This window comes from Poecilia mexicana, unplaced genomic scaffold, assembly GCF_051168715.1.
Source record: "Poecilia mexicana isolate PSO_F unplaced genomic scaffold, ASM5116871v1 scaffold_8, whole genome shotgun sequence".
Classification (NCBI taxonomy): domain Eukaryota; kingdom Metazoa; phylum Chordata; class Actinopteri; order Cyprinodontiformes; family Poeciliidae; genus Poecilia; species Poecilia mexicana.
Genome location: NW_028263377.1, coordinates 22,635,004 through 22,661,207, shown reverse-complemented (window position 1 = coordinate 22,661,207; position 26,204 = coordinate 22,635,004). Strand labels below are relative to the sequence as shown.

The window sequence follows — 26,204 nt, the reverse complement described above, 5'->3', positions numbered from 1 at the left end:
GTTTTTACAACGCTGTGTTGGTGTGTCATGAGGACATTTGTTGATTGAACCAGAATTGGCTTGTCTCTTTGGGCCGGCGGGATGTTATTGGAGCATGTCTACCTGCTACTTCATGCATAACTAATAGTGAATCCCCAAGGAGCTGTAATAAGGCATTACCCACAGACTATGTGAACACACTGGCCTCAGTTACAGTCCATGTCGCTTTGTACGCAAAGTCCTGGCATGAAAATAACAGCTGAATGACAATCAGAAATTGTGGGAATAGAGATGTTTTCTGCTCGGTTTATAAAAGAAAAGCAAGAATCCAAAACACACAGATGTTTTCTTGTAGTGAAGGAAGACATAGAAATTTCTTCTTTTCTTTTTTGTTTCCATGTTTATATGCATTGACATGCACTGATCCATTTTAAAATATATACTTTGTTTTCCCCATTTTCATTTGATGTTTCTTGCTTATTGCCATTGATTTTTATTTTTCACTAACTTGTACAGAAACAAAATGTCCTATAGGAACCATGTGGTTACTTTAGAAAAATCGTTTTCCAGTTAAATGTTCACACACTCATATTATTTTGACATAAATAAAGTGATTTTTCTTTCTCTGTTTATTACACTCGGAGCAGTCTTCTGTGCAATAAAAATGGCGCTATCCCAGCTTCACCTTCCGTTCTTATTAAAGGCAGAAGTCCCAGGTGCAGAATCGCCGCTCGCCTTTCACTCGATCCGGTTGTCTAATAAAACAACCCTTTGCTTTTCTTCAGATCAGTTTGCTCCCAGCTGGGAAGGGAGGCATATTCATCCCGCTTCATTTCCAAAACAGCCTGAAATAGAAGCAATGTAGAGGTTAGTTTATAAAACCAACAACAAATGTTAATAAAGTTCTGTGGATTATGATCCTCCTATAAGAAGAGGCATTTATTTCAGGTGAACACTGCACTCTGCTGGTTGAAAGATGCTACTGCAGTAGCTTTCAGGTTACCTGGAAGTCCTGGTCAGACAGGTAGACCTCCAGGTGCTGCGGGTCCACGCCTGCAGGTAAGGGGCTCTGCAGCAGCTCTTCCACAGGGTACTGGGCCTTCATGAGCTGGGCCAGGGCGTCCTGCACCAAGGTCAGCTTCACTTCCCCCGAGTCCCTCTAATTCACATCGACATGAAGAAAGTGACACTGGGTGATAGCAAAATGGAGACTGTACCAGAGCAATTATTTAAAAAAGCCCATTTAATTTAAAATTAAAAAACGATACTAGTTCTAAAGTTCTGCTTTTATTTCAATTTGTTCCTTTTATCCTAAGCAAGCACCTGGAGATATTTCAAAAATAAGTTGACGGTTGATTCCTTTACGTAAGAACGAAAGAGGAGAATTTCATCTGAGATTTTGTTCACAGCAGTTAATGGTGAGGAGCAGCTCTCCAGAAAGCTGCAGAATTTGCTTCCATAAACATGTGAAACAGTTGAGTCACTTCTCCCAGAGGTCATAGTGAGTAGAAGCTCAAATAAATATGCAACACAACATCTAGCCTACTTTCTGGCAGGAAATACTAATCATGCATACCTGTGTGAGAGGTCCATGGTTCCTCTCCCAGCGGGGGAAAACATTAGTGAAGGTGAGAGGCTCTGATCCCTCAAAGATGAGGTAAGCCTGTGGGGGCCTTCTTGGGTTTATCTCTGGTTCAGAGTGGATGCATGAGATGATATTAAACACAGAGAAAACACTTTCATTTCTAAGGCAATTAGCCATGAAAGTAATTCCCCTGACCTTTGCAGTACTGCAGAACCGTCTGCATGGCACACTTTCTCTCGCTGTGCCAGAGGCTCCAGGCTGCAGCAGAGCTCCCCGTTTGCTCAGGCTGACCTCTCTGCCACAGGTAGACCTCTAACCGGTTGTCAAGCAGGAATAAGGCTGATGACAGAAGGCAGAGGAAATCAAACGATAACGTGGAGTAAAGACTACACTGACACATTTGGTCCGTTTTAAATGGATCAGAGTTTGTTTCCTTGGTTGATCTGGACTTTTTGTTCAGCTTTTTTCAGGTGATCTCGCTCCGCTTCCAAACTAACTCTGGTACGGTTCACTGCGGCTGTAAATGCAGACCAGCCTCGATGCAAAACAACTACAGGAAATAAACGTCCAACTGGACTTCATGAGCCACCGTTGCCGGGCATTATGGTAAAAATGAGCCCTTCATTGTTGCTAACGCTACTACTGCATGTACTGACTGTGATGAAATTGTACCTAATCTTTCTGCTTAATGATGCTGCTGCCAGCATATTGTGGGTCAGGGTATTTGCTGATGCTGTTCCAAAATTAGAAATATCCCATCGTGAAACTTGTGTTTAATGAGCTGCGCTCAACATTCAAAACTGCTTTGCAGATATAATAACAGCACAAATGCAGAAAACTGGACTTCCATGTTTGTTTTTCAGAGTCTGTGTTTTGTCCCACCCCCATAATTTTTGCCAAATGGGAGAGATGAACGTCACTGGCGTGGCGCTGTTCACAAATTATAGTCCACTTGCAAAAATGTGAAAGCAAACTGCACCAAACGAGAAAAATACAGTCAGCTTTCGGTTTGGACCAAAGGATTTTCCTGGTGTGAATCTATCCTTGATGTTTCTATAGGATGTTTGGCGTACAAAAATGTAGAGTTTGAATTATTTCTATATATTTTAAATTATTTACAGCTTAATGTGCTTGAAATCTTTCCATATTTTTTCACCTGGTTGAGGAACAGAGTACAGGCTTTCCTGGACAAAGGGCATCGCCATCACGACCCCTGGCAGCCGGATCGGACTCCGGAGCTCCTCCGCTTCAAATCTGCCAGAAGAGGCACTCAGATGGAAAAGGCGGGGAGTGAAGTTGTACTTTCCAGGATCTGCAAGAAGAGAACAGAAATGTGGTCTCTCACTGTAGTCTTAATGATAAAAAACTAAAATGTGCATCATGTTGCACCTTGCAGCATGCAGTCATAGGCCTTTCTGTCCATCTGGCCCAAAGCGGTCCAGAAGTCTGAGGGCTCTGAACCTTCCTCTACAAAATGCACCGTCACAGGGTTGCTTCTGCAGAGACCCAGTTCTGACGGACTCCTGAAAAACACCAAACTCAAAAACAGAAAGCTGGAAACAAATGCTGCACTCAGACAGAAAACTAGACTCATGCTTTACATTTCAATGAGACGCTCCACTGCCCTCTTACTAACTTCTCGGGTGCTGCTGTGGGCTTTACAGCCGGTCCAGAGATACAGCACCCCCTGCTGGCTGTTCAGCAGGACGACCGAGCCCCTCGACCTCAGGCTGGAACAGCAGCAATCCCCCTCCAGCAGCAAAGCCTCCTCTGGGAGCTCCCCTCGCACGCAAAACAGACGCCAGTCTGCTGTGAGAAAAACAAATGTTATTTCAGTTAAAAAAAATATGAAACAGGGAAAAAAGTGTAAGCAGATTTTACTCCACCTGCAGTGGAGGTGGGTTCCTCTCGCTTTCCCTTGTGAATGACCAGACCTCCCTGGAAAAGCTGCAGGAAGCAGGGGGGTTCCTTACCCTGAGGAACAACCAGCTACAGAAACAAAGCACAAATTGGTATTAAACAATACAAAACATAACTTCAGACATTTATGGCTGAAAATGAGCAGAATCAATCTTGTGGTGAAGATTTTTGAGTAAATATTATGTATGTTAATTAAGAACACGGCAAACACTGACACTATTTTGAAAAGCTACCTGTACTTACATATTTACACCATACACATGCTTCCTTCTCTATAAACTCTATAAAATCCCCCAAACATTAATTGGCTGAGATATTTTGACTGTACTGGGTGATTCTAGTATCTTTAAAAATATCCATGAATTTACCCTGGTTTCTACTTTTGCGTTACAGAACCAGATCTCTACAGCTTCTTAGGTTCATACTCTGGACATTTAAAGTGCAGAAGTCATCCATACTTGTGAGTCTTCCTGGTTGTTCATCCCGATGGATAGAAAAGCTGCCGTGTCCCGTCCGCTGACACTGGAATGCCGTCCTCGCCACAGGAAGAATGCCGTGTTCTCCTGTGGTTTGGAAACATTCCCACACTCATCCTGGCTACTCCTGTTGTCTACAATGAACAAAACGAAACATTAAGGTGAGAAAAAACATCATAATGTTTGCTTGTTATTACAACCTTTCATCATCAGTAGTCACTGACCAAACGCAGTGATGCTGTATGTCCAGCGGATCACGTAGGAATCTCCTTCGTGAAGCTGCCCCGTGCTCTCCACTTGAATTTCACTGTCGTCAAACTCCAGGACGTGCCAGGTATCCACGGAAACGGTCCTCAGCTCCATCGCACGGCCTTCTTCCAGGGTGATGACACCCCGGCCTCGATGAACATCAACGCCGGACAGAACAATCCGGACTGAGGCGTCTCCTTCCAGCAGCCCGCCGGACGCCAGAGCTTTAATGTCGCAGGGAGTCAGGACGTCCGATGATGGTGGTTCAACAGGGAGGGACTGTAAAATTAATATGAAACCTGTTACTAATTTGTAATATTTTTTCATTTTAAATGGGTAGTATTTTGTGTATTACAGGCTAGTTTATAGCCTCTTTATAACACAATCAAGAACATTGTCAATTTAAGTTGTTATAAAAATGCTGTATATATCAAATATGGCTTAAAAGAAATTTCACTTTGTAATTTAACACCTTGAAATTGGATCACTGTCTCTTTAACAAACTCCTGCTCTTTCTGAAAATCCACCTTCAAGAAATCATAACAACATGGCTCCTCTATTAACCCTTCAACAACATTTTTACCAGTGTTACACTGAGAAGTAGTTCCAATAATGAGCTCAGCAGTTCAACCAGGTGTTTGCTAATTGCTGCTGGCTAGTCTGAAGGAGCTGAGTGGGGAAGTTGCTGGGGAGAACTGCTCTGAAGCTCTGAAGCCTTGAAGGCAGGGCTAGGTCCACCCAGACATTTTGCACAGCTGAATGGTTGCCATGGAGATTAAACTATTTCTCAAACATGAATGAAAGAATTAAGGCAAGACTCTAAGTGTGTTTTTGACGAGGTAATAACATTTTAACATGATGTAAACCTCAAAAAAGTATGTTTTACATTATACTATCCCTTTGAAATAAGACAGAAAGTCATATTACAAAAAAAAAAAGAGAAAATACCATTTTGGCTGTATTGGTGTTATTAGAGAGTACGAGTGAGATCAGAGTATAAACCACTGAACTGTGAGATTAACCTGCATTGCATTCCCCTCTGAATCGACCTCCGCCGCGTCGTCGCTTCCACACATCGGGCTCAGGAACTTCTCCCTGAACAACGCCGTCTCGTTGTCCTCGGTAACCACGGCGAGCAGGGCCCAGCTGGGACGGCCCTCTCCCCTCCTGAGCACAAAACCGCATCATCATAAGACCCCCATGAACATTAATGCAGTCGTTACTGAAGCTGAATCTGAAGCAGAGTCCAACAGGCTTGACTTACAGAAAATCCATTCTCAAAATATATAACACAGCTCCCAGCAAGGCTGGAGATGCTGAAGTCAGCAGTTTGAAAATGAAGTTGTAACCAGTATGTGTTTTTTTTCCCCTAGTTTTTTTATATTAAAACTGCATCATTGTTTCTGTGCGTGACTTGTTCCCCAATAGGACTGAATTTAAATCAGAAGATGATGGTGTGTATTACCAATGCAACCAGATTACTATTGCTCCCCATATTTTTATGAACATTGATCTTTGTCTTTAAGATTGAATCATATTTAACACATCATGTTTCATTCACAATACAAAATACATGCACAAGTGCTTCGTTTTTATCTAGGTACTGCACTGAACCCCATTGAAAACCTCCTGGTTTTTCCACCAAATATTGATTTCTGAACTCTTCCTCAATCAAAACATCAGTGTTGTTGTTTCTAAATGAAAATGAATTTATTTTATTTGCATTACTTGAGGTCTGAAAGCTCTGCATCTTTTTCCTTATTTTGACCATTTCTCATTGTCTGCAAATACATAAATTTTTGCTTGGAATTTCGGAGACATGTTCTCAGTAGTTCATAGAATAAAAGAACAATGTTCATTTTACTCAAACACATACATATAAAGAGTAAAATCAGAGAAACTGATCATTTTAAGTGGTCTCTTAATTTTTTCCAGAGCTGTATGTATATGACATGGGAATAATGTATTGCTAAAAGTGAAAGGAATCTGCTGGTGGAACTTGAACTGGGTTGCTAGGTAACGGGCTGGGCTTAGTTGTGGTTGCTAGGTAACGGCACTAGTGGAATTTGTACTTTTTCATCAACATTAAGGAAATATTGACTTAAAACAAGCTTCATGAAAGTTAGTTTTATCTTATTTCAAGTGCAATGACATATTTGCAACAGAAACTATACAAAAATACTTTGTAAAATTGAGCGTTTTTGCAGTCTGCCTCTCAGTGTCACTGAACAGATTATTGTATCTTGCAGTTTGAAGGACTGCATGTCTGCCAGTGGTTTATAATATGTAACGTCTGGACGTACGGCTGAACGCTGGGGTTGCACTGAGTGGGATCCAGTGGGTTGACTCGACAGTTGCTGTAGTCGTACTCTCCAACCCACACCTGGTGAGTCAGCTGGAGAGCAACGTTCCTCCTGCTGGGTGAAACATCGCGTCCATGCCACAGATACACCTCGCTGCCAAAATCAAACACCAGGACCTGGAAGCAACAGAGCACCGGATGACCGGAGGTGGGCAGAGTAGACAAAAATTGTACTCAAAATATTTTTACTCATCTAAAAGAGAAAAGCTGATTTCTTAAAAAAAAAGTAGCAAAAACATAGTTGGTAAAAAAAAAAATGGTATGCGCAAATTCAGGTTTTTTAAAGATTAAAATAAATTTTGGAAACACTATAAATAAGTAGAAGAAACACTTTTACACACAAATTTTCTTTTAACTTTATATAAAATTAATACTTATAGTAGGTAATGTGTATGTTTGAACAGAGGCATGTACTTCCAGTGACAATAAATATTGTTTACTGTATCTTTCTAAACTCAAAATGACCCGATAGGCTCAGCAGATAGAAAATAACTTTAGAATTAAGCTGGTGTAATAACAAGTATTCTCACTTTGACATAAACTTTATGTTTGTTTCTGTGTTTCACATATTTTTTTATTAAAATATGTTTATTCTTTCTGCACTGAATAGAGTATCCAGTCGTAGCAGTTCATAATATCACTCAAGTAAAAGTATAATTAATATACAGTGCAGTAAAAATACCACTACAAGTATGTTTTTCCTCAAGAAGTAACTCAAGTAAATGTAAATGAAAGTATCCAGACAATGGAAGTTTACTGAGACCTCAGAGGAGTCCAGCAGGGCGGTGCTGGGGATGGAGGCCCAGGCCTGTTCATGAGGCACCAGTCTGTCCTCCATTAGGCTGTACACACAGTTGGACTCCACTACGCCTTGTTCAAACAGCTCATCCTCCTCTGGAGCACCAGCAGCTATGGGAGGGAACGAGCAAATTCCTGCATGAGACAACCAAACTAGCTTTTGTTTCCTGCTGGAAACCACGTGTGAGATTCCAATCTAACCTCTGTACTGTTTTCTTCCTCCAAGAAGACTCCAGAAGTCTGCAGCTTCGGGGCCGTCAGTGTTCAGCCCTTCCTCCAGGTGGACAACCTGGGAGGCGCGACAGCCGAGCTCCCTTCGGCTCTGGATGAAGGCGGTCAGCTCAAGAGCCTGAAAACAAAAACAGTTTGCAGTTGCACGAGAAAACAGAGAAGGCCTTGCAAAAATAAGAAGAAAAAGAAAACACTAACTGGACTTCCTGAGAGTCCGAGATCACAGACGACAAACTGAACGCATCAAACACCGTGAACAGTTTCAAGGAGCAAACGTACCAGTAGATAATAGCAGATAGTCTCAGAATTTGGATGGCTTATATTTCTGTAGAATTTCCCCATAAAATGAACTAGAGACCAATTTAAAGTGTAATTTAACCCAGTGGGGGCGCTGTGGGGGCCTCAGACAGTTGGAGGGAAGAGAAAGAAAACAAAGAAGATCTCAAAATTGTTTTAATAGTTACCATTTCATCATAATTGTTGTTTTCTGTTATTGAATCACTTTTTTAAATAAAGTATAACCTGAAATAATTGACTTGAATGTTATTTTTGACGCTCAAACTGCCTAAAAAGACATTAAATAAACAAATAAGTTGATTATTTTTTAAAAATGTTGCCTGAAACGCATTCCTTAAGTAAAAGGAGCAAAGGATGCTTCTGCAGCTAAAAACATCAACATGTGAAACCCTCTGCTCTTTCTGCTTGACTAACATCAATACAATGTAAAACTGATCTGTTGATTTGTCATCTACCAGTAACTGATTAATAATTGGACTCAAACGGTGCTTGATAGAAGATTTTATTTTATTTTTTCACAGAATTTGAACTGAATGAAGCTAAAACTAAGATGCTTGCAAAATGTATATTATATATATTTTTTACATTTCTGGTTTATTTATTGTTCTGATTATGTTGTTCTTTCAGCAACTGGCTCTTTTTAGAGTCCAGTTAATGATGAATCAATTACTAAATTAGTTGATTCAATAATCAATTAATCTGATGAATTGTTTCAGCCCCATATTTGTCCTTTGGGTACCTTGGCTCTCTCCTCCTTGTTGGCAAACTCTCCGCTCCACAGGATGCAATGATTGGGATCGACGAGCAGGAAGCAGTCTCCGCTGTTCAGCGATCGGACCGAGGGTTCGACCACACGTACCTGGACCTGGCGCCTCCCTGCCAAAGCCCAGTGTGGATGGTTAAATAGACGGCAAAATAAGCAAACAAATCACTAAAATATTTAATTACCTTTGATGTGAATAAGCATCAGGTTGCTGAACGGAGGGAAAGACTTGCTCATCTCCTTCTCTGAGGATGTGGCAGGATGTGAATCTGGTGAGGAAGAGTTTTTACAATCTGTGGACAGACAGGATTAAACGACATGAAGCAGCTGAGTGAAATAAACGACAGTAAATAAGAAAATTAACTCACTTTTTTCTGCTTGGTCCCTCTCCTCTGCAGCACTGTTGTCCCTTTCCCCCATGTAGTCCTGCCTGATGTCCTCTCTGGCCGCCAGAGCCCTCAGCGGGTTTCTGGAGCCGTGAGTCCGACGGGACGGACGAACCGCCCGTCTGTGCTCTGTGACCGCTGAGCTGAGTCTGCACACAAATGCAACCAACAATAAAACCTCAGAGTTTTCAACCAAACAACCAAAGTTAGTTTGGCTTAAATAAGTAACACTGGTTGTTCTTCAGTTATCTTGATTTGTCTGAACATATCTAGAAGTAACCAGCAGATGTCGCTCTCACAGCAAAAACAGATTTGCAAAATCTTTAATGCTGACTTCATTAAAGGGAAATTGTTCAGTGCATAGGGATCAATAATATAATTTTATTAGTTTTACTCCTTCGTGTTTCATGCTTGTATCCAATTCTTCACTTTTCAGAGGCAAATGCTGTGTTTAGGGTAATTTATATCACAATTTAGCTTTAGATTATAACAGTTGCAAAAAAAACCAAAAACACAAGACTATTTGTGGTATTGTTTTAATCTACCATAAAGCTTTAATATTTTGTGATGACTATCCTTGTCAAGAGGCTGGAAAACATCCAAACCACTAGTTGATAAAAGTAATAAACATAAATAAAATAAATAGTTGATCACAAATGTCCCCACAATTATTTACAAATTATTTTTTTAACCATTAAATTGTGATCTAATAGTCAAATCCAGTCTCAAAACTTCAAAAACACAAAATCTCACCAAATATTTTTGGTCTAGTTTCATGTGTAAATATTATAGTAGACTTGAAATAAGACAAAACTAACTTACAAGTAACTTTCAGTAAGACATAGAAGCTGCTTTTAAGTAAATAATTTATGATTATAAATTATTTATAATTTATAATCTGCCAAAAACTGGCAGATTATTTCACTTATAATTTGACATTTTTCCCATGAGACAAGTCAAATAATCTCCCAGTGAAATTAGTACATTTTTATCAAAAAGGAATAAAATAAGCTTATGTATCTTGCTGGAAAACTTCTTCTAAGTTAGTTAAGACATTTGCACTAGAAACTAGATGACAAATACATGGGAAGATTTTGTGTTTTAGCAGTGAATAATTCTGGATAACTGGAGTAAATTAGAGGTTTCATGGAGAAATCTAAAAAAGTAGGGAACTTACTGCCACAAACTAGCGAGATTTTCTTTTCATCTAACCTTTAGCATGTTTTTAAGGATATTTAATGTGAATAAATTACATTAAAATACATGAAAAGTATTCAATTACTTGTTAGTATATCCGTAATATGCACAATGATCTCACCCAAACTTCTTTATACTTTTCAGAAATTAAAATAAAATGAAGCAGGTAAAAATAAACCAGGCTTTTCTTCTACTTAAACCATAACGTAGAGTAATCACCAAAACTCACATGGGCGTGCTGCTTTGGCAGAGGATAGCGAGGTCCTGATCCGTCTCCGTAGCAGCAACATCGCCGCATGGTGTGGGGCCGCCAGCTGGAGGAGGCGGCAGTCCGCCCGATATCTTCAAACCATCAGCAGGCGTCTCTTCATGAGGAGGGTCAATGTGCAGGACGGTCTCTGGAGAAGCAGCAGACAAAGAGAGACGAAGGAAAGAATTTAGCATTCAATAAAAACTCTGAGTTTGAAGAGCTGATGCAGCGCCGACCTGTTGAAGCATCGCTGGAGTCCATGTTCCTGTTGGAAATATCACAACTGTCTGTTTCAGCAGGAGATCCTTGATGCAAAGTTTCCAAACACGGGAATGTTAAATAAAAGAGACAAACCCAGATCAAATCCAGAGGAATAAAACTCACTTCTCTCGATGTTCATCTCAGCTTCCTGCTTGTTGCTTTGCTGCTCTGTTTTCCTCTCTTCACCTTCTTCCATCTGAAGCTCAGGTTCAGCTTCTTTACTCTACGTAGAAACACAAACACATGTGTGAAGACACAGATCACCTTCTCAGAAATTCTAAAAATAGAAAAAGTTACAGCATATAACACCTTCTGTCTCCACTGCGGTTGGATCGGGGTCTTTGTGGGAGAGGAGACTTCCTGGGCCTCAAAGCACATGTCGGTCTGAGGATGAAGAGAAAAGAAAACACAATGAACAGATGATTACATGGACATCCAGTGACATTTGTGGTCAATCGTCTTAAAGTTACTCACGAACATTTAAAATAAAAGAAGGATGTAGTATTTACAGAGAATAAGTCAGTATACAAAAAGTGTATTTGTAGTACTACTATAGGATTACAAACCAGCTGCAAAGCTGAATCGATGAAGATGAAATAAGATCGTAAGCAATCCCTTAAAGAGGCACAACTCTGGATGAATAAATAGCACCTTAGGTGACAAAGAGGCAAACTCATGCAATAAAAGTGAGCAAACCACTAATTCTCAAATTTCACGCAAAGAAACATCTTCTCCTAAAACAGCAATACAGAGGAAGTTTTTTTTAGAGGTGGGGAAAATTTCTGTTCTTTTTCTCTCTTCCTCATTTACTGTTTCTTACTGAATCAAAGAAATCGAGAGAGCACGAAAAAGAAGTTGCTTGTTTTGTTGGACGTGCTGCTTGTTGCATCCTGTGCAGAAAAGGAGCAGATGGACCGTGCAAAATGTGCAAAAAAATGGAGTAAAAGTTTGGTTGTTACAGTGAGTGAAATGTCACACTTTAGCTGCAGCAATCACATTTCTCTGAATGTGCTTTCAAAAACTTATCACTGCATGCTGAACACTCCAAATCATGACAAGCAGCAGTTAACGTCCCATACAGCAGGCCACACAGTTACCTGATTAAAACACATGATATATTGGGGTGTATTGATAGCAAAGATGGACGCAAAGACAGGTTCCTGGAGGAGAAGAAACAGCAGAAGGCTAAAGATGTTTGGTTCAAACTATATTTTATGAGGATACCGGACTTTGATTCGCTTTACCCAGCACTGAGGCGTCTCAAGAACAGGGCTTTCTGATTTCTTCTACAAAAGAAAAACAAAAGAGAGGAAAATTATGTAAACAATTATCACAAAAATAAAAGAGGAACGAAATTAAACACAGTAAATATCAGATATACATGTAACATGGGTGTGTTGCTGCAGAGGAGATCTTTAGGTCATAACTTAAAATTTAACTACCAAATAATTAAATGTCTGTTTGCATTCCAGATTCCCACCAACTGTTATAAACCACATAACTGGTCTGAATACGTTTCCCAGTAACATGAGTCTGATCTCAAAACATTAAGCACATACTAAATGCAGAGTGCTGAGAGATGCTAGATCGTGTTTCAGTGACACGGCCAAAGGTCCAATCAAACCGCGGGTCCAGTCTCAAAATCTAAAGCCAGCTGGACGAGCGAACCCTCTAACCTCCAACACAGCAAGTACAATATGCAAAAAGCAACATACGGCTCTGGAAAAAAATTAATAGACCTCTGACTGAACCCCTCATGGGTTTTCCACCAAATACTGATCTCTGAACTCTTCCTGAGTTAAAACATTAGTGTTGTTGTTTCTAAATGAATATAAACTTGTTTTCTTTGCTTCACTTGACGTCTGAAAGCTCTGCACCTTTTCGTGATTTTGACCATTTCTCATTTTCTGCAAATAAATATTAAATTTAGAATAAAAGAACAATGTTCATTTCACTCAAACATATCCAGAAAGGTTAAAAATCAGAGAAAATGATCATTTTAAGTGGTACCTTAATTTTTTCCAGAGCTGGATGTTGTACATAAAGCTTAAATGCTTTATATGTGGTAAATAATGGTGTTTTGAGAAATATCCATAACACTACATCTTTTTTTCTTGTATTTTTTTGCATTACAGCCAAAAACAACTGTGCATTTTCTTCAGATTTCTTTTGTGAATGACCAAGAAAAATGGGTTTGAAGTTGTAAACTGGAAGGCAATTAATAAATTAAAGAAAAATAAAATCAGAAAAGTATAGCAGGCAGGGAAGCTGCTCAGACACAAAATCCTGTAAAAAAAAAAAAAGAGAAAAAATGTATAATTTGTAGGATGCTGCATTTATAAAGTGCCTCAGTCTACATATGTTTTTAACAAACACTTTATACTTTTCAATGTGCCTTCAGTAAATGTTTAGAAATGTAAATAACTAAAAGTCTTTAATTTATTTGTTATTACTTAGTTTTAATTGTTTGCAGGGACATAAATGCATGCCTGTTCCTTACTTTTCCTCTCGGTGACTCTGGTGTTTCTTGTGGATTCGCTGAACAAACTCCAACGGAAACCAAAGCTTTTTGTTTGGGTTTGTCTTCTTCCTCAAGCCTCTCAACACTCTGCTCTTCACCTTGTGTTCTGGACAAATCAAACAGAATAAAAAAACAAATATTACAAAAGTTGTTCTTTATGTTTTCATATCAGAACCATTAAAGAGTGAGAGCTCATGGTACAGACCCAGCATCAGAGCCGTTTCCCACAGAGGAAGTGATCTGTGAATCCAGATCAGATGGGAGTTGTATCGGGGTCTCCCTCCTGTTTCGAGCTCTCTGCCTCCATGGAGCTACTCTGACTGATGTGTCTCTGTGTGGCTCCGGCCTCTCGGGTCCTTCTGTCCTCCCAAACATCTCCGGATCTGTGCAGTCTTCACCATTCTGCTGGTTGAGCGGCGGTAGCTCCTGCCCGTCGGTCCCGCTCCCCTCCGAGTCGTCGGGGCGGCTCTTCTTCAGGATCCCCTTCAAGCACGGCTCAGAGTTGTGATCCTGCAAGCCCCGTTGTGCTGGTTCTGGTTCTGAAAGTTCGGACTTCGGTTGTGTGAGGCGCATCTCGCTGGGTTTCAGGTTAACAGACGAGGCCTGCTGTCTGTCGTACAGATTTGGGGACAAACTGAAGGCGGGAAGCTGGATGGGGCCTTTCTGAAGCTGAAGTGAAACGGGACAGAAAAAAGATAAAAATACACACACAGGTGTTTTCAGATACACACTCAATAGGTTGCCATTAAATACAAATTCCTATGTACTGTTGTACTTTCCAACGATGTTATACGTGTTTTAATATCTGCACGAGTTGTTTGTTGTTGTGGTTTTGTTTTTTCTCTTTCTGCAGGGTTAGAAGCAGACTTATTCTTTCCTTTTAAACCTTTTCCACACTTTTCTCCCTTTGCTTTTGTCTGTGTCCATTACATTTGAAGCCCAAAAGGTTTCATATATATATATCAAGTAAAAGCCGTAATGCTCCGCAGAGATCATTGAGGTTTTTCTGAGTTAAACTTCCAAATACAAAATTCAAATTCAAAACTATTTGATTGATCCCAAACGTAAATTAAATGTCGAAACCCATTAATTCAGCATTAAAACTAAACTTTGGCTCATTTTCTCCTCACCAGACTGACTTCGTCCACGGTGATGGGCTGGGTGCGGTACCGGGCTCCTTTCTGTTTCCGCCTCTCTGATGGTCCGTCGGCGGGACCGGAGCCGTTCTTTTCAGGTACGGACAGCCTGTTGAAGAGGGCCAGCTTCTCCCTCATGCTCATCCTGCAGCTCTCATCTCCGACCTCCACTGACTCAGACTGTCCAGACGGGACCTCTGCTGCAGGAGGAGCTCTGCATAGCACAACAAAATAAGCTACAACCATGCAGAACTGCGCCATCAGAACATTTATTCTTTTTTCATGACCTATAAAATCCTGAGAACACATTGGTGAGCACACCATGTTCCTCCACTGCCTTTATCGCATTCAGTGTTGTTTATTTTTAGTGAGTCCACCACACTCCATTCAGCAGCTGGTGATTCAACTGTAGAGCTAAAAAGATCTGCAGCTTAATTTTATCCAAGTAACCTTTGATTGATTGCATGAGCTAGAATTGCATCTGGATTTTTTAACGTAGCTGGAAAAATAAGACATTTTACCTCTAAGAATGGTAAAATCTGACACACATTTTATACATGATGCTCTGCACTGCAAAAATACAACATTTCGCCAAGTATTTTTGGTCTAGTTTACTGTGCAAACTTACAAGTAACTTTCCAGCAAGATATAGGAGCTTGTTTTAAGTAAATAATTCCTTAATACTGATTTTAAAAAGTACTAGCTCCACCGGCAGATTATTTCACTGATAATATGGGGAAAATGTTTTGTTAAAAGGGAAATTATCTGCCAATTTAATCAATATTAAGGAATTGTTGACTTAAAACAAGCTCCTACATCTCGCTCATCTCCACCCACCTCATTGAAACCATTTCCTCGCAGGTGATTGGCTGAGTGAGGAAGCGGAGGTCGTTGTTACGCCGCGCCCTCCGCTCAGGTAAGCTGTTGGCTGAGCGAGGCTTCAACAAAGCTGAGGAGTCGGAGGCAGCTGACTTCTCCAGTTCCTAAAGAAGCAAAAAAATGTATTAATATCAACTCATCAAGGCATCAAATGATCCAAAACCTTCCGCATAGGTGGGTCCTAATGTAAGGATTTAGCAGAAAGGCTATAAACTGTAACTTTCCTTCATTCTTTGATAGGTGATTTCAAACATGGAAAACTTTTGTATAATCATTCAAAGGAGCATTAGTGAGAGGTTCAAGGCTAGTTTGTACATTTAAATTACTGAGAGATGACTCAAAGCACCTCACTGTCTTGTACTGATGAAAGAAGGCAGGCGAAGCGGCACTGTAACTAGTGGATAAAGCATCTTGGCAGATAACTTCCAACAGGTCACGGTGTAACCAGAGACCTGCAGGCTTCAGTTTCCTCGCTGCCCGTCTCTGCAGCGCAGCAGGCTAATTTTACCACAGCTGCTGGCTGTTAATGGCACTACAGTGTCTGGCACATTTTCACCCGAGTCATTGGAAATAAAACCGTAACGTTTCAGCTTCTGAGTGCAACAGGAACATCAAGCCTGGTCCACGTTTCCACCTGGATGTTCTGCATGTTCAGTGATACTTTAACCATCAAATTATCCAGAACAAAAACTACATTTCTGCTGTATTTGACACATTTAAGCCGCTTACTTGAGGAAATAAACAGGTCAAGATTTGCAATGAGGTTCTTGTTTCAGAGCACAGACTTACTCTAAACAGAGACATCTTGGCAGCCACGCTCATTTTGGCTCTGTCGTCCGTTTTCACATCCGCTGGAAGAAGAAATAAGAAAAGATGTAAATGTTGCAAATCAACACACTTAAATTATTACTAAATATTAACAAAGATGGATCCACTAATGGTTATTCTTCTTGAGATAAATGGAGTGTAATTACTAACATTTTACCACTTCATGGTTATTTATGTTTCATCTGAAGGTATTTCAACTTCAGTTTCTTCAGTATTAAAAATAACCTTTTAATTTTTTCAGATAAGTTCTCATTTCTCAAATTGTTGAAATATTTAATAAAATAATTATTTCAAATAATAATCATATTTCAAGCCGTCTCAACCCTGAACCTAGCATTAAAGCTACATTTACAATGTTTAGATAAAACCTTATCTAAACGTGGCAAGAAACGAAGTTTGCAGATGATCTTCATCCAGCCTGATTGAACTCGAGTTATTTTGTAAAGATTTCAGTTTCAAGATGTCAACGGTAGAAGAGACATGCTCCAGAAAATGAAGGTGGTTGGCACTGAATAGAAATGTACACCTCATTTATTTTTAGGTTTTTATTTGTTCAAAGCTTTAGCAAACAACTAATAATTTACCCCTTACTTCTTTAAAAATAAATGTATAAGTACATGTACATAAATTTATTAGAATAGTTTTGTCACAAAACATTTTTATACATGTTTAGACAAATACAGTGAGAAATAATCCTTTCTGTAAACTGTAAGTGCAATAAGAGGCACCTACTGTTGTACAAACCATTAAAACCACTTTGTGTTGACTTATAATCTTTTTCTGCTGAGGTCAAATAAGAGGAGAGGTGACTTTGTTCCTCACTCGTAAACCTATCATCTCTCACCATATTAAACAAAGTGGGCCTCCAAATATAACCTGGTTTATTTCCTGGGCAGTTACAAGAATTTATAGAGATAACTGGGCAAGATGGATGAACAAATACAAAACATGTCTCCTGCAGAGCATGCAAAGAAAACAATATTCTTGGCGTCACTAAACCTTCTTTGTACTAAAATAAAAGTTTTACCTTTCTTGTCATTTTCATCTGCATCCAAGAGCCTGGAAGAGGAGACCATGGTGTTAAATATGAATATGAAGAGCTCAGAGTGTTCTCACACAGATCCAGCTTTAAATGTACTGTGGATGCCCTTGTGCTTCTGTTTGCGGATTCGGAGAATCAAGATAATGCGAAAAATTTGCATTCTTGATAAAACGCCGCCGTTGATCTCAGAATGAAGGACAGACTCATGCAAACCACCCAAAGGTTTCTAACGCCTCAGTTGAAAGGTTACTTTTTAAATTGAAATACCCAATAAAAATGTTTTCAGCTAAGAAAAACGTCTCGAAGTTTTCTTAAGAACAGTTAAAGTTGAGTATTGGGTGACATCTCAATAATAACAGTTAATTTATAGCTTAAAATAAAGTCATTTACCTCCCCATTTGTTAGCACCCATCTGAATGAGCTATTAAATAAATTAAAACTGAATTTAATTTCAGTACATTTGAATATATCGTCTGGGAAAACATCCAAGTTAATAAGAAACAGCTGCTGATTTAATTAAGTTTCTGTTGACTCCTAATTTGTTTTCAATGACTTCCTGTTCCCCTAGTGTATAAATATTATGCAAAACTGAGGTTCTTTCTCTTAGCAACTCTTCAAAATGGGAGAGACAACATGTATAGCTGGCTACAAATGAACAATTTCTCACCTGAAATCCCACATCTTCACAGTTGGAGTATTAATGAATAAAAAGGGAAAAAAAACCCTCCAAAGCTAACAGCAGGAGAGCAGCAGAGCAACAAAGTGCAGCTCCTTGGAGTGGCCACGTCTCCGTAGCAACTATTCCGTCAATAACAACCGACGGTTTAAAAGACATGTTGGGAAAATCACCTTTTCGGTCTCACCAGCTTGATATCTGCTGGTAGAGCTTTAACTCAGGGCTGGGCAATAAATCAACAGCAATACATACTGCCATAAATAATCAACAGAATATACGTAAAATAGAATTTTCAGTAATTTCGCTGAACTTCAATTTAGAACCGCACAGCATTCTGGGAGATGTAGGCAAAGGAAAGGCTTTAGCTGCTCAACCTCTCACAACTAGCAAAGCAAGGTTGGTTTGGTGGCCTCAACTAACTCGCTCACTCTTTGGTTGCCTAGCAACAACCTGTTGAGTAACTTAGAGCAGCAGTTTCATGCTAACTGAATAAAACACAACGGTGAGGTGTGAAGGGAGAAAATGAGAAGAACAGTTTGATACAACAGCAAAGGTCAAGTCACCAGTTTGGCAATATTTGAGAAATTTAAAACAAGAAACTGATCAATAATTATGATTATTGACTGATATGAAACCCTTATACTGTGATATGTTTTTCAGTTATATTGTCCAGATCTAGCTTAACTGGAACCATGATCTGAAACAAAACACTCCAGAAAACCAATGAATGGCAATATGCAATATGCCAACACGATTGAGGATAAGTACTGCAACATCACTAGAATGCATGCATTTTAAAAAAAACAAGAACATTTTGACTGGAAAAGATGAAAGCTTAAAGATCCCCACTTTGTTTAACTTTTTAAAGTGTTATAGAGGAATTTTGAGTATTAATAGCAGGATTTCCATTTTTCCCACTTGCATGATTGAACTCAAATTAAATTCTAAAATATTATGTATGAAATCAAACTATTGTAAAAGATTAATTTATCTAAAGGTTTATTTTACCAGAGTTGCTACTAAATATGAGACACAGCTCCTACCCGGTGCTCTCCTCCATCTCGTTGGCTGTGATTGGCTGTGTCCTAAAGCGCTCGCTGGTTTTCCGACCCACTGCTGACCCCTGAAGGTAGCGCCTGCCCCGCCGCCGGCCTCCCTCAGGACCAGCCGCCAGGTCCAGAGAGGATGTGGTGTGGCCAGGATCGGGACCACTGGTTTCCATAAACACAGAAAAAACAGAAAAAGAAAAGCAAAGGTGGCGGTAAACACTCGTACGAAGGTCACACGGTTTGGATCACGCACATGAAGACAACCCTACAGTTTCTCCTGGCCTGCGCTGCCCTCTGTCTGCTGGAGGAGGGAGCTCCTCAACTGGCCCACCGACACCCGAGTGTGGAGTTGCGAGGCATCAGGTCCTGGATGGACAAGGAGCCCGTCCTCACTCGGGACGTTGGCAGAATCTTGGCAATTCTGGCTAAAATGAGTGAAAATGCAGCAAACGCAATGAAATTTAGAGTTGCAGTTTTCCATCAGGGGCTGAAGTGTTGCAGAGAAAGATGCAACTTCAAGGATAAATGAAGAACCTCTCAAATCACATGAGGAGTCAAGGCAGGACAGCAGCAGCAAGAGAAAAATCAGATTCAGCAACAAAAGCAACTGAGGAAGTCAGCAAAAAAGAGAGTGAGCGGTTTGTATTACTGAGAAATACCGAATGGCTGCTAGGATTTACATTCATAATGCAACTTCAACCTGTTGCACATTTGGAGGCTTTAATAAGTGCATAAAAAAGGTAATGCTGACTTATTTATCGGTCTGTAGGTGTATTGGTGCCTATTTCCTTAAATTTGGTAGATCGGTGATCCGTCGGTATTTACATGTGAAAGTCTAACAATCAACCACTGTCCTCTTCTGTTCTCCTGTAAGAGAGGTTTGACTGACAGAACGGCCCACCAGGTCATGTCTGCACATTTGCATTTGACGATAGTCACTCACTGTTGCCAATTCAACAATTTTTTTGCTATATTTAGCAACATGTCGGACAAAATCAGAATCGGCAGGTCAGGCTTTTTGAAGACCGTTAATCTGTGATCGACCAGAAAACTGGAGTGTACGTACGACTGGCATGGCAGATATGATGTAACACCTGAACATGAACATGAATGTTTGAGTGCTGTCATGAAGTGTTATTCGGTAAATAATGACACTTCTAATGCAATCTTGCATAAAAAGTGTCATTATTTACCAAATGACACTTAATGTCAAACATTCATGTTCAGGAGTTACATCATGTCAGTCTTATGCACATCCCTTCAAATAAAGTGTCTGAAGCTAGTTTATAAATCTGCTTCTACATTTCTCACAGATTGGTACTGCATACATGAAGCTCCAAATTCAGCAGATAAATTCAGAGCGGACAGCATTTCAAATAACTACAAACCAACTTATAAAGGGAAACAAAGACAAATGAGAAAAATCTCTCTTTCTCTCCACTTTCATCCTGGTTATGTAGATATGATGTATTTTTATTGTTGACTGGTGAAATTAGGTCAACACACTTAAGTGCTTAAGAAGAAGACAACTGAACTTCTTCTTCAAGAAGTCCAGTTGCCTTCTTCTTAAGCACTCGGGGTTGTCACGTCCCAGACGACTGAGAAGCTGCACCAGCGTAGGTCATCACACCTGCTCCCTTACAAACTGATACAAGAAAATAAACATGCAGCCGGAATCCACGTGACAGATACAGAACCTTGCGGGTATGCATCTGCCTTTATTCACATTAAAAATCACAAACTTTGATGTATTTAAAGACTTTTTTAAAAGGTTTTTGCAGAAATCAACAATTGAGGTGGAGGAATCTGTCGACATATTAGCCAACATGTGGAAGAAGATGAGACCAAAATGACATTTTGCCTAACACACCAAACACCAAGTTAAAAATCTAAGGATACTAAAGTTACAATGGTCTAGTCGAAGTCAATAGACAAGTGGCAAAATGCTGAAACATTAATGGGTATAAATACCTTAAAAAAACACAATGTTGTCATAAATCAACTTATCGAAACCAAAACAGAACTCATGCAGCTTGATGACCTACTAATAAATGTTTAAATGTTTACAAATGATTTGCCTCCTGCTGCAGCAATTCTTTAAGTTTCTTTAAAGCTCAAACCCACCAAGACTGTTCTGATTGTTGTTAGTGTGAAAGAAACAAGTTTTATTTGAGTGGGATAGAAATTAAATGATACTACCTCCTTAAAGTATGTCTAATGGAGACCTCTTATGCTTCCATTCCTTTCAGAAACAGCAGTTTGAGGGCATCTTGCCACTTTAAATCCAAATACGCTGCTGCTGACCACAACCGCCAACTCAACGTTTACATTAGCACGTGAAATTGACTGCAAACAGATGCACAATTATACAACCGTATACTTTTGAAAAGCAGAAGTGGAGCCTCCTGCACATCTAAGAATGCAGCAAGTGGCTTCTGGATGGTAAGTCAACAACAAAACACTTGTCTTTTACACTGCTGCAGCAGCCATTGTACTGCCTATACAGTGGTAAAGCCAGCTGACCAAAAGTGCTGGAGCTCAGCTTGGGTTGCTAGGTAATGGGCTGAGCTTCCGGGGCAGTTCCTGCTGATTTATGATGTTACTTTTTGGAGGTTTTTCAAACAACTAATTCTCCAGACAACAAAAAACTTAAACTTACAGTGTAGAATGTGAGTTTTGCATAATATGTTCCTTTTCAGACAAAAATATACCTATGACATTTTCAGTAATGTAACAAATCTTAATTTCCATGACAAATCCTATTATGGCTATGGTTAATAATTACAATGCACCTTTTAAAATCGACCAGGGATTTCCAGCCCAACAAGACGACAAGATCTTCAGAGCATAAAGAAAATGTGTGAACCACATGGATGACAAAAATTGGACTGAGACGAAACATGGAGTAAAAACTTTGAGACGTTTTTACTCCGTGTAAAAATGTTGTCTCAACGTCTCTTTAACAAGTGTTCATCTATGATAAGAACCATGAATTTTAGAAATAATCATCTGTCTTCCAGACGGGACTCACCTTCTCAGGTAGTTTGGCTCTGCAGGAGCGTCGGCCTTGACTCCATTTGTAACGTCTCGCGTTCTGCCGTTCACTCTTTCACCGAGGCCATCCGAGTTAAACTCCCCGCCACGTGCTGAGGTCGCTGGGTTGCTTAGCTCCTTTCCATCCCGTCTCACCCACTTAGAGGGAAGCTCCTCCAAGTCTCCGTAGCGTTCGGCCAGCTCTCGCCTCCTCTCGGCCTTGTAGCGGGCGATCCGCTCTGCTCTGGGCTCCAGAACAAGCTTCTCTGATGCATCCATGTCCCTCTGATTGATTCTGGTGTTTATCTGTTTCTCAAATGACTGCAGAGCATGGGGGAAGGAAAAGTAGATGGGAAATTTGTCCTCTGCTTTTCAGCTTGAGCTTGAATTTTTGCAGCATTCAGATTCCATCCGACCTGAAGACTTTTTTTTTTGCTTTGCTCATCGGTTATCAGGTGCTGGAGACCATCAGTGCCTTTGGAAGTGAGATGTTTCTCCTGGAAGATAAAAAAAAAAAAAGTGGCACAATAAAGGGTCAAGAAACATACTGGATTTTATTAAGGGGTATCAGAGTAAAGTTGGATAAATACAAATGCAACATTTCAAAGTTTTACTTTCCCAATCATTTCAGCTTTCTCCATGTTGTCTTGTTTTAAATATTTTAATCATTTTGTTGAAGTCATTTTAAATACATTTCACTTACAATACTTTAGAACAAATGCAAATAGAAAATAAATACAAATTTCATTACAAAATTCCCTCAATTGAACTGAAGAACAGCTCTACAACAAATCTACAGGCGTAGCTACTGCACAGAAAATGTGAAGAACAACAGTACGAGTTTGTTTTTGAACAGTCCTACTCTGCAAGAGGCGATTAAAAATTTGTGTGCAAAATGATTAAATGGAAACATACAAGAGTTGCAGTTTTTGCATAATATCCTTGATCTAGTTCCACCTCTTTTCCTCCTTCTCTCCTCCATGTAAGATGATCGGCACTAGCCTGCCAAGTCAAGAATCTCCTCTTGCACTGAAATTCAACACCTCAGCTCCACTCGGGGTGCTAGCCTCATGGCACCCAGTCTGCAAAGTTTGGTGATCTTTTCTGCAAAACTAATAGTAACTTAAGCAACCTGCATCACCACTTTAAACACAGGATGTCATGTAAAATAAATAAATGCTTTGTCTTGATTAAATATGCTTTCAAATGTGTTTAAGCACACATGCAACATCCTGTATGAAATAATATGTTCCCAAGCAACATGGACACAAACAAGCAAGGAACGTCCCTTTAGTCTGCAAGGGAAACCTAAACCTGAAATCTATTTTTAAATATCATTGATGTTTAAAACTATCACTGTGAATCATGACAAAGTGTGATAAACTTAGGAAAAAAACTTTGCAAAATTCCCAAAAAGTGTGGAGATCTATGGATCGTTACCAGTTGGGATAGCATGAAAGTCTTTCGTAACGTAAACAAATGAGATGTGGATCAAGACTTTTGCACAGCACTGTATGCAGAAAAATAAATGTGTGTTTCCATGTGTGTATGTGTGTGTGTCTGTGTGCTTCACTAAACTGTAGATGTCAGCATTCCCACAGCAGGAAGCACAATGGAGGAAGAACAAAGAGGTAGGAGTCACAGACGCTGTGCACCAGATTAATCTGCTGTGAGGCTGAATGGGCGTTCTGGCAGCAGAAGTCCCACTCTAAAAGATATTAAGTTTATTGATTGATCTGCTGCCCACAGGCTGGTGGATTGAAATACAGCAAAAAAGCAAAAGAATACGGATCAACTAAACAAGGAGTCTGCAACAGCTGGTCAGACCTGACTCATCTGAACAAACCAAATATGATCTCCTACTTCAAAGGAGCCTCAATGCTACAATCTAAAGCTTTAAACTTTCCCCGCAAGAAAAACCTTTAAGCTTTAATATACTTTGAGGATGATTTTATGATCATTCTCTTTTATGATAAGAGAATGCACTTCTACTAAATTTAGGGGGGGGGAAACTGTTAAAAATTAGCTGTTATAAGGAAGCTTAATACTGCTATGGCTTTCTACATACAAATGCTGTTATCTCCATATGCTTAGCAAAGCATGTGGAAGTAATTTGTGCATCCTGATAGGAAGACGAGCTGCCCTGTTTTGGACTAATTGTAGTTCGATTAAATGTTTTTTCTGAAGCACTGGACCATATCATGAGGCAATATTACAAGTGACACAAGACAATCTTAAAATGTTTAATTTTAAAGATGATAAATAAACATATTTTCATAACAAGTACCGTAGTTGACTTCCCATAACTGTAACAGTGCGTTCAATCCTTGGATCACTCCAGTCCGCTGCCCATAGAGACTCCCAGAAGTCTAATTTCTTCCACCTGAGTAATGACTGTCCCATTTATAGGCAGGTCTAGTTTTGGCTCAGTTTTTAATTTTCAATTTGATCCAAATATTATGCTTTTGGTTTTCGATACGTTTAAAACTAACTTATTTGTACGTAATTAAAAATATTCTATGCAAATGTCTGGTTTCAACTGTACATGCATCGACAACAATAAACTGTTTTCTATCTGAAAGTAAAAGCAGAATAAGCTTGTTAAGATATCAAGATGGCTCCATGCTACTGGGAACATAAGCTTAGTAGTGGATGCAGAGATCAACACATGCCAACACGTAAACATGTGCTTAACACAAGACCTCAATCAATTTTAAAAATCTATTTTTTCCCCCTTAAATCATTATTATGTGTGCTCTTTGGTCGTCTTTGGCTAAACTCAAGAAAGAATTGAGATTGCAGAGAGCAATAGTCATGAGAGCTGCAGAGAGGAGAATGCAGCCGAGGCTCAACAGGGATCACCGGCTTCTAATCCTGGAGCACTTTCAACACAAGCTGGAAATACACCCAGCAGCAGAGAATGAGATCTGAACATTGACAGGAGCAAAATATTCAACTAATTATCAAAAGTAAAGAAAAACAACACTATCTTTTATTACAACACTGTTAGAATAATTCAATATGGATGTTCTAAGTTAACCTGAAATGATTTGAAGTGAGAGGGGAATCAGAAGGTTTCTGCAGCAGACCAGATTAAAAGGCTGGCCAACAATAAGCCTCTGACCAATTACACCTACCCTGCTGGGTTACCTGCACCAAAGCTCCCAATGATCTCTGTAACTCAAGGACAAATTCCTGCATACCACAAACACGGCCTTGCATTATTACACTATCCATAGGTAAGATTAACACTTAACAGATGGGCCCTGTACTGTTATAAACACAGGCAGCAGGCCTGACAGGAAGAGCTGTCTCTCCACCTTATGATCCATCTGCTTCCACTCCACTAAGTGCATTAATGGTTTTGCATTATGCATGATGTTTAAAACTTCCTGCATCAAGTAGAGATAAATATTCAGTTTTAACTCTCCAACACGGTGAGATTATTTACAATACCTTCCTAATTATTCCAATGAATACCACAAAACTTATTAAATATTCAATTAAGCTTTATTCATTTGGAGAAAACAGGAGAGAAATATGCAATTTGTACTAATACTTTTGGGAAACTCTTACCCTTAATTGTGTTACAGGCTAGTAAACATCAGCTTCGTACCGTTTGCTACTCGAGATAAAAATGTCGAAAACTTCCGCAGGTCAGACCAACAGGTGGGTCATTTCTCTCGACTGTCTTGAGGGTAAAATTACAAAGTTCATTCCGAACTGCTGCTTGGTTCTGGACTCTTAATGCGTCCTCAAAAAAGTTAGATATAAAACTTTACTTCGTGCTTACTGAAAAAGAAACGTTTACTTACACTGAATGCGCGCCGTAAGCCTTGTTCCAGCCGGCCGGCGGTCCCTCCCCACTGATCCTTCCCCGCGGTGAGTCGCTCCAAATGTAGTCACAGTCGCAGCTGGGGGTGGCTCTCCGTATTAAGGGGAGAAGGTATAAATAGACGGGCGAACCCTGGGACGCCCCTACCGGGACCGGACGTCAATGTTTGCGGGCTCTCCCTTCGAGCCGTTCTCATATTTTCATAAACCCTTAAAGCTACCATTCAAAGTTTACCGCCACATCATTAAAAATCGATTTAAATATATTTTCTCATCTATATAATGACATGTGTTTGTTTTAACTTTTTTTTTTTGCATTATTTTGTCACGATAAAATCTACTCACTCCAAAACGAGCTTCAATGCGGTGACGTCATAGGAGGTATAATGAAATTGATCAATTTTTCCTTATATTTACACACTTAAAATCACAAATTGTGTTTTTACTCGTGT

The 26,204-nt window shown here is 39.7% G+C and overlaps 1 protein-coding gene across 5 annotated transcripts; it reads right to left on the bottom strand.

Moving 5' to 3' along the window:
• Positions 1-352: 352 nt before the first annotated feature.
• On the bottom strand, positions 353-25,911 carry LOC106928504 (supervillin-like). Of its 5 annotated transcripts, none has more exons than XM_088007713.1 (33): positions 25,734-25,911; positions 21,917-22,415; positions 19,155-19,310; positions 18,880-19,047; positions 17,146-17,177; positions 16,080-16,141; positions 15,249-15,394; positions 14,406-14,625; positions 13,481-13,944; positions 13,255-13,381; positions 11,999-12,040; positions 11,852-11,914; positions 11,064-11,138; positions 10,878-10,977; positions 10,730-10,798; positions 10,473-10,641; positions 9,029-9,195; positions 8,846-8,953; positions 8,637-8,773; positions 7,571-7,718; positions 7,335-7,480; positions 6,513-6,688; positions 5,232-5,376; positions 4,185-4,488; positions 3,943-4,094; positions 3,451-3,553; positions 3,166-3,370; positions 2,954-3,087; positions 2,721-2,876; positions 1,760-1,903; positions 1,556-1,668; positions 983-1,138; positions 353-824 (listed from the first exon to the last, which is right to left on the bottom strand). In XM_088007713.1, exons 2-33 carry the CDS (start codon positions 22,195-22,197, stop codon positions 735-737), a joined length of 4,758 nt encoding a protein of 1,585 aa, XP_087863839.1. In that variant the 5' UTR covers positions 22,198-22,415; positions 25,734-25,911; the 3' UTR covers positions 353-734. The 5 variants fall into 5 exon arrangements, with proteins under 5 accessions (XP_087863839.1, XP_087863838.1, XP_087863840.1 ...); XM_088007712.1 differs by having other exon boundaries at positions 3,166-3,373; positions 25,734-25,910; XM_088007714.1 differs by lacking the exon at positions 11,852-11,914 and having other exon boundaries at positions 3,166-3,373; positions 25,734-25,910.
• Positions 25,912-26,204: the final 293 nt, after the last annotated feature.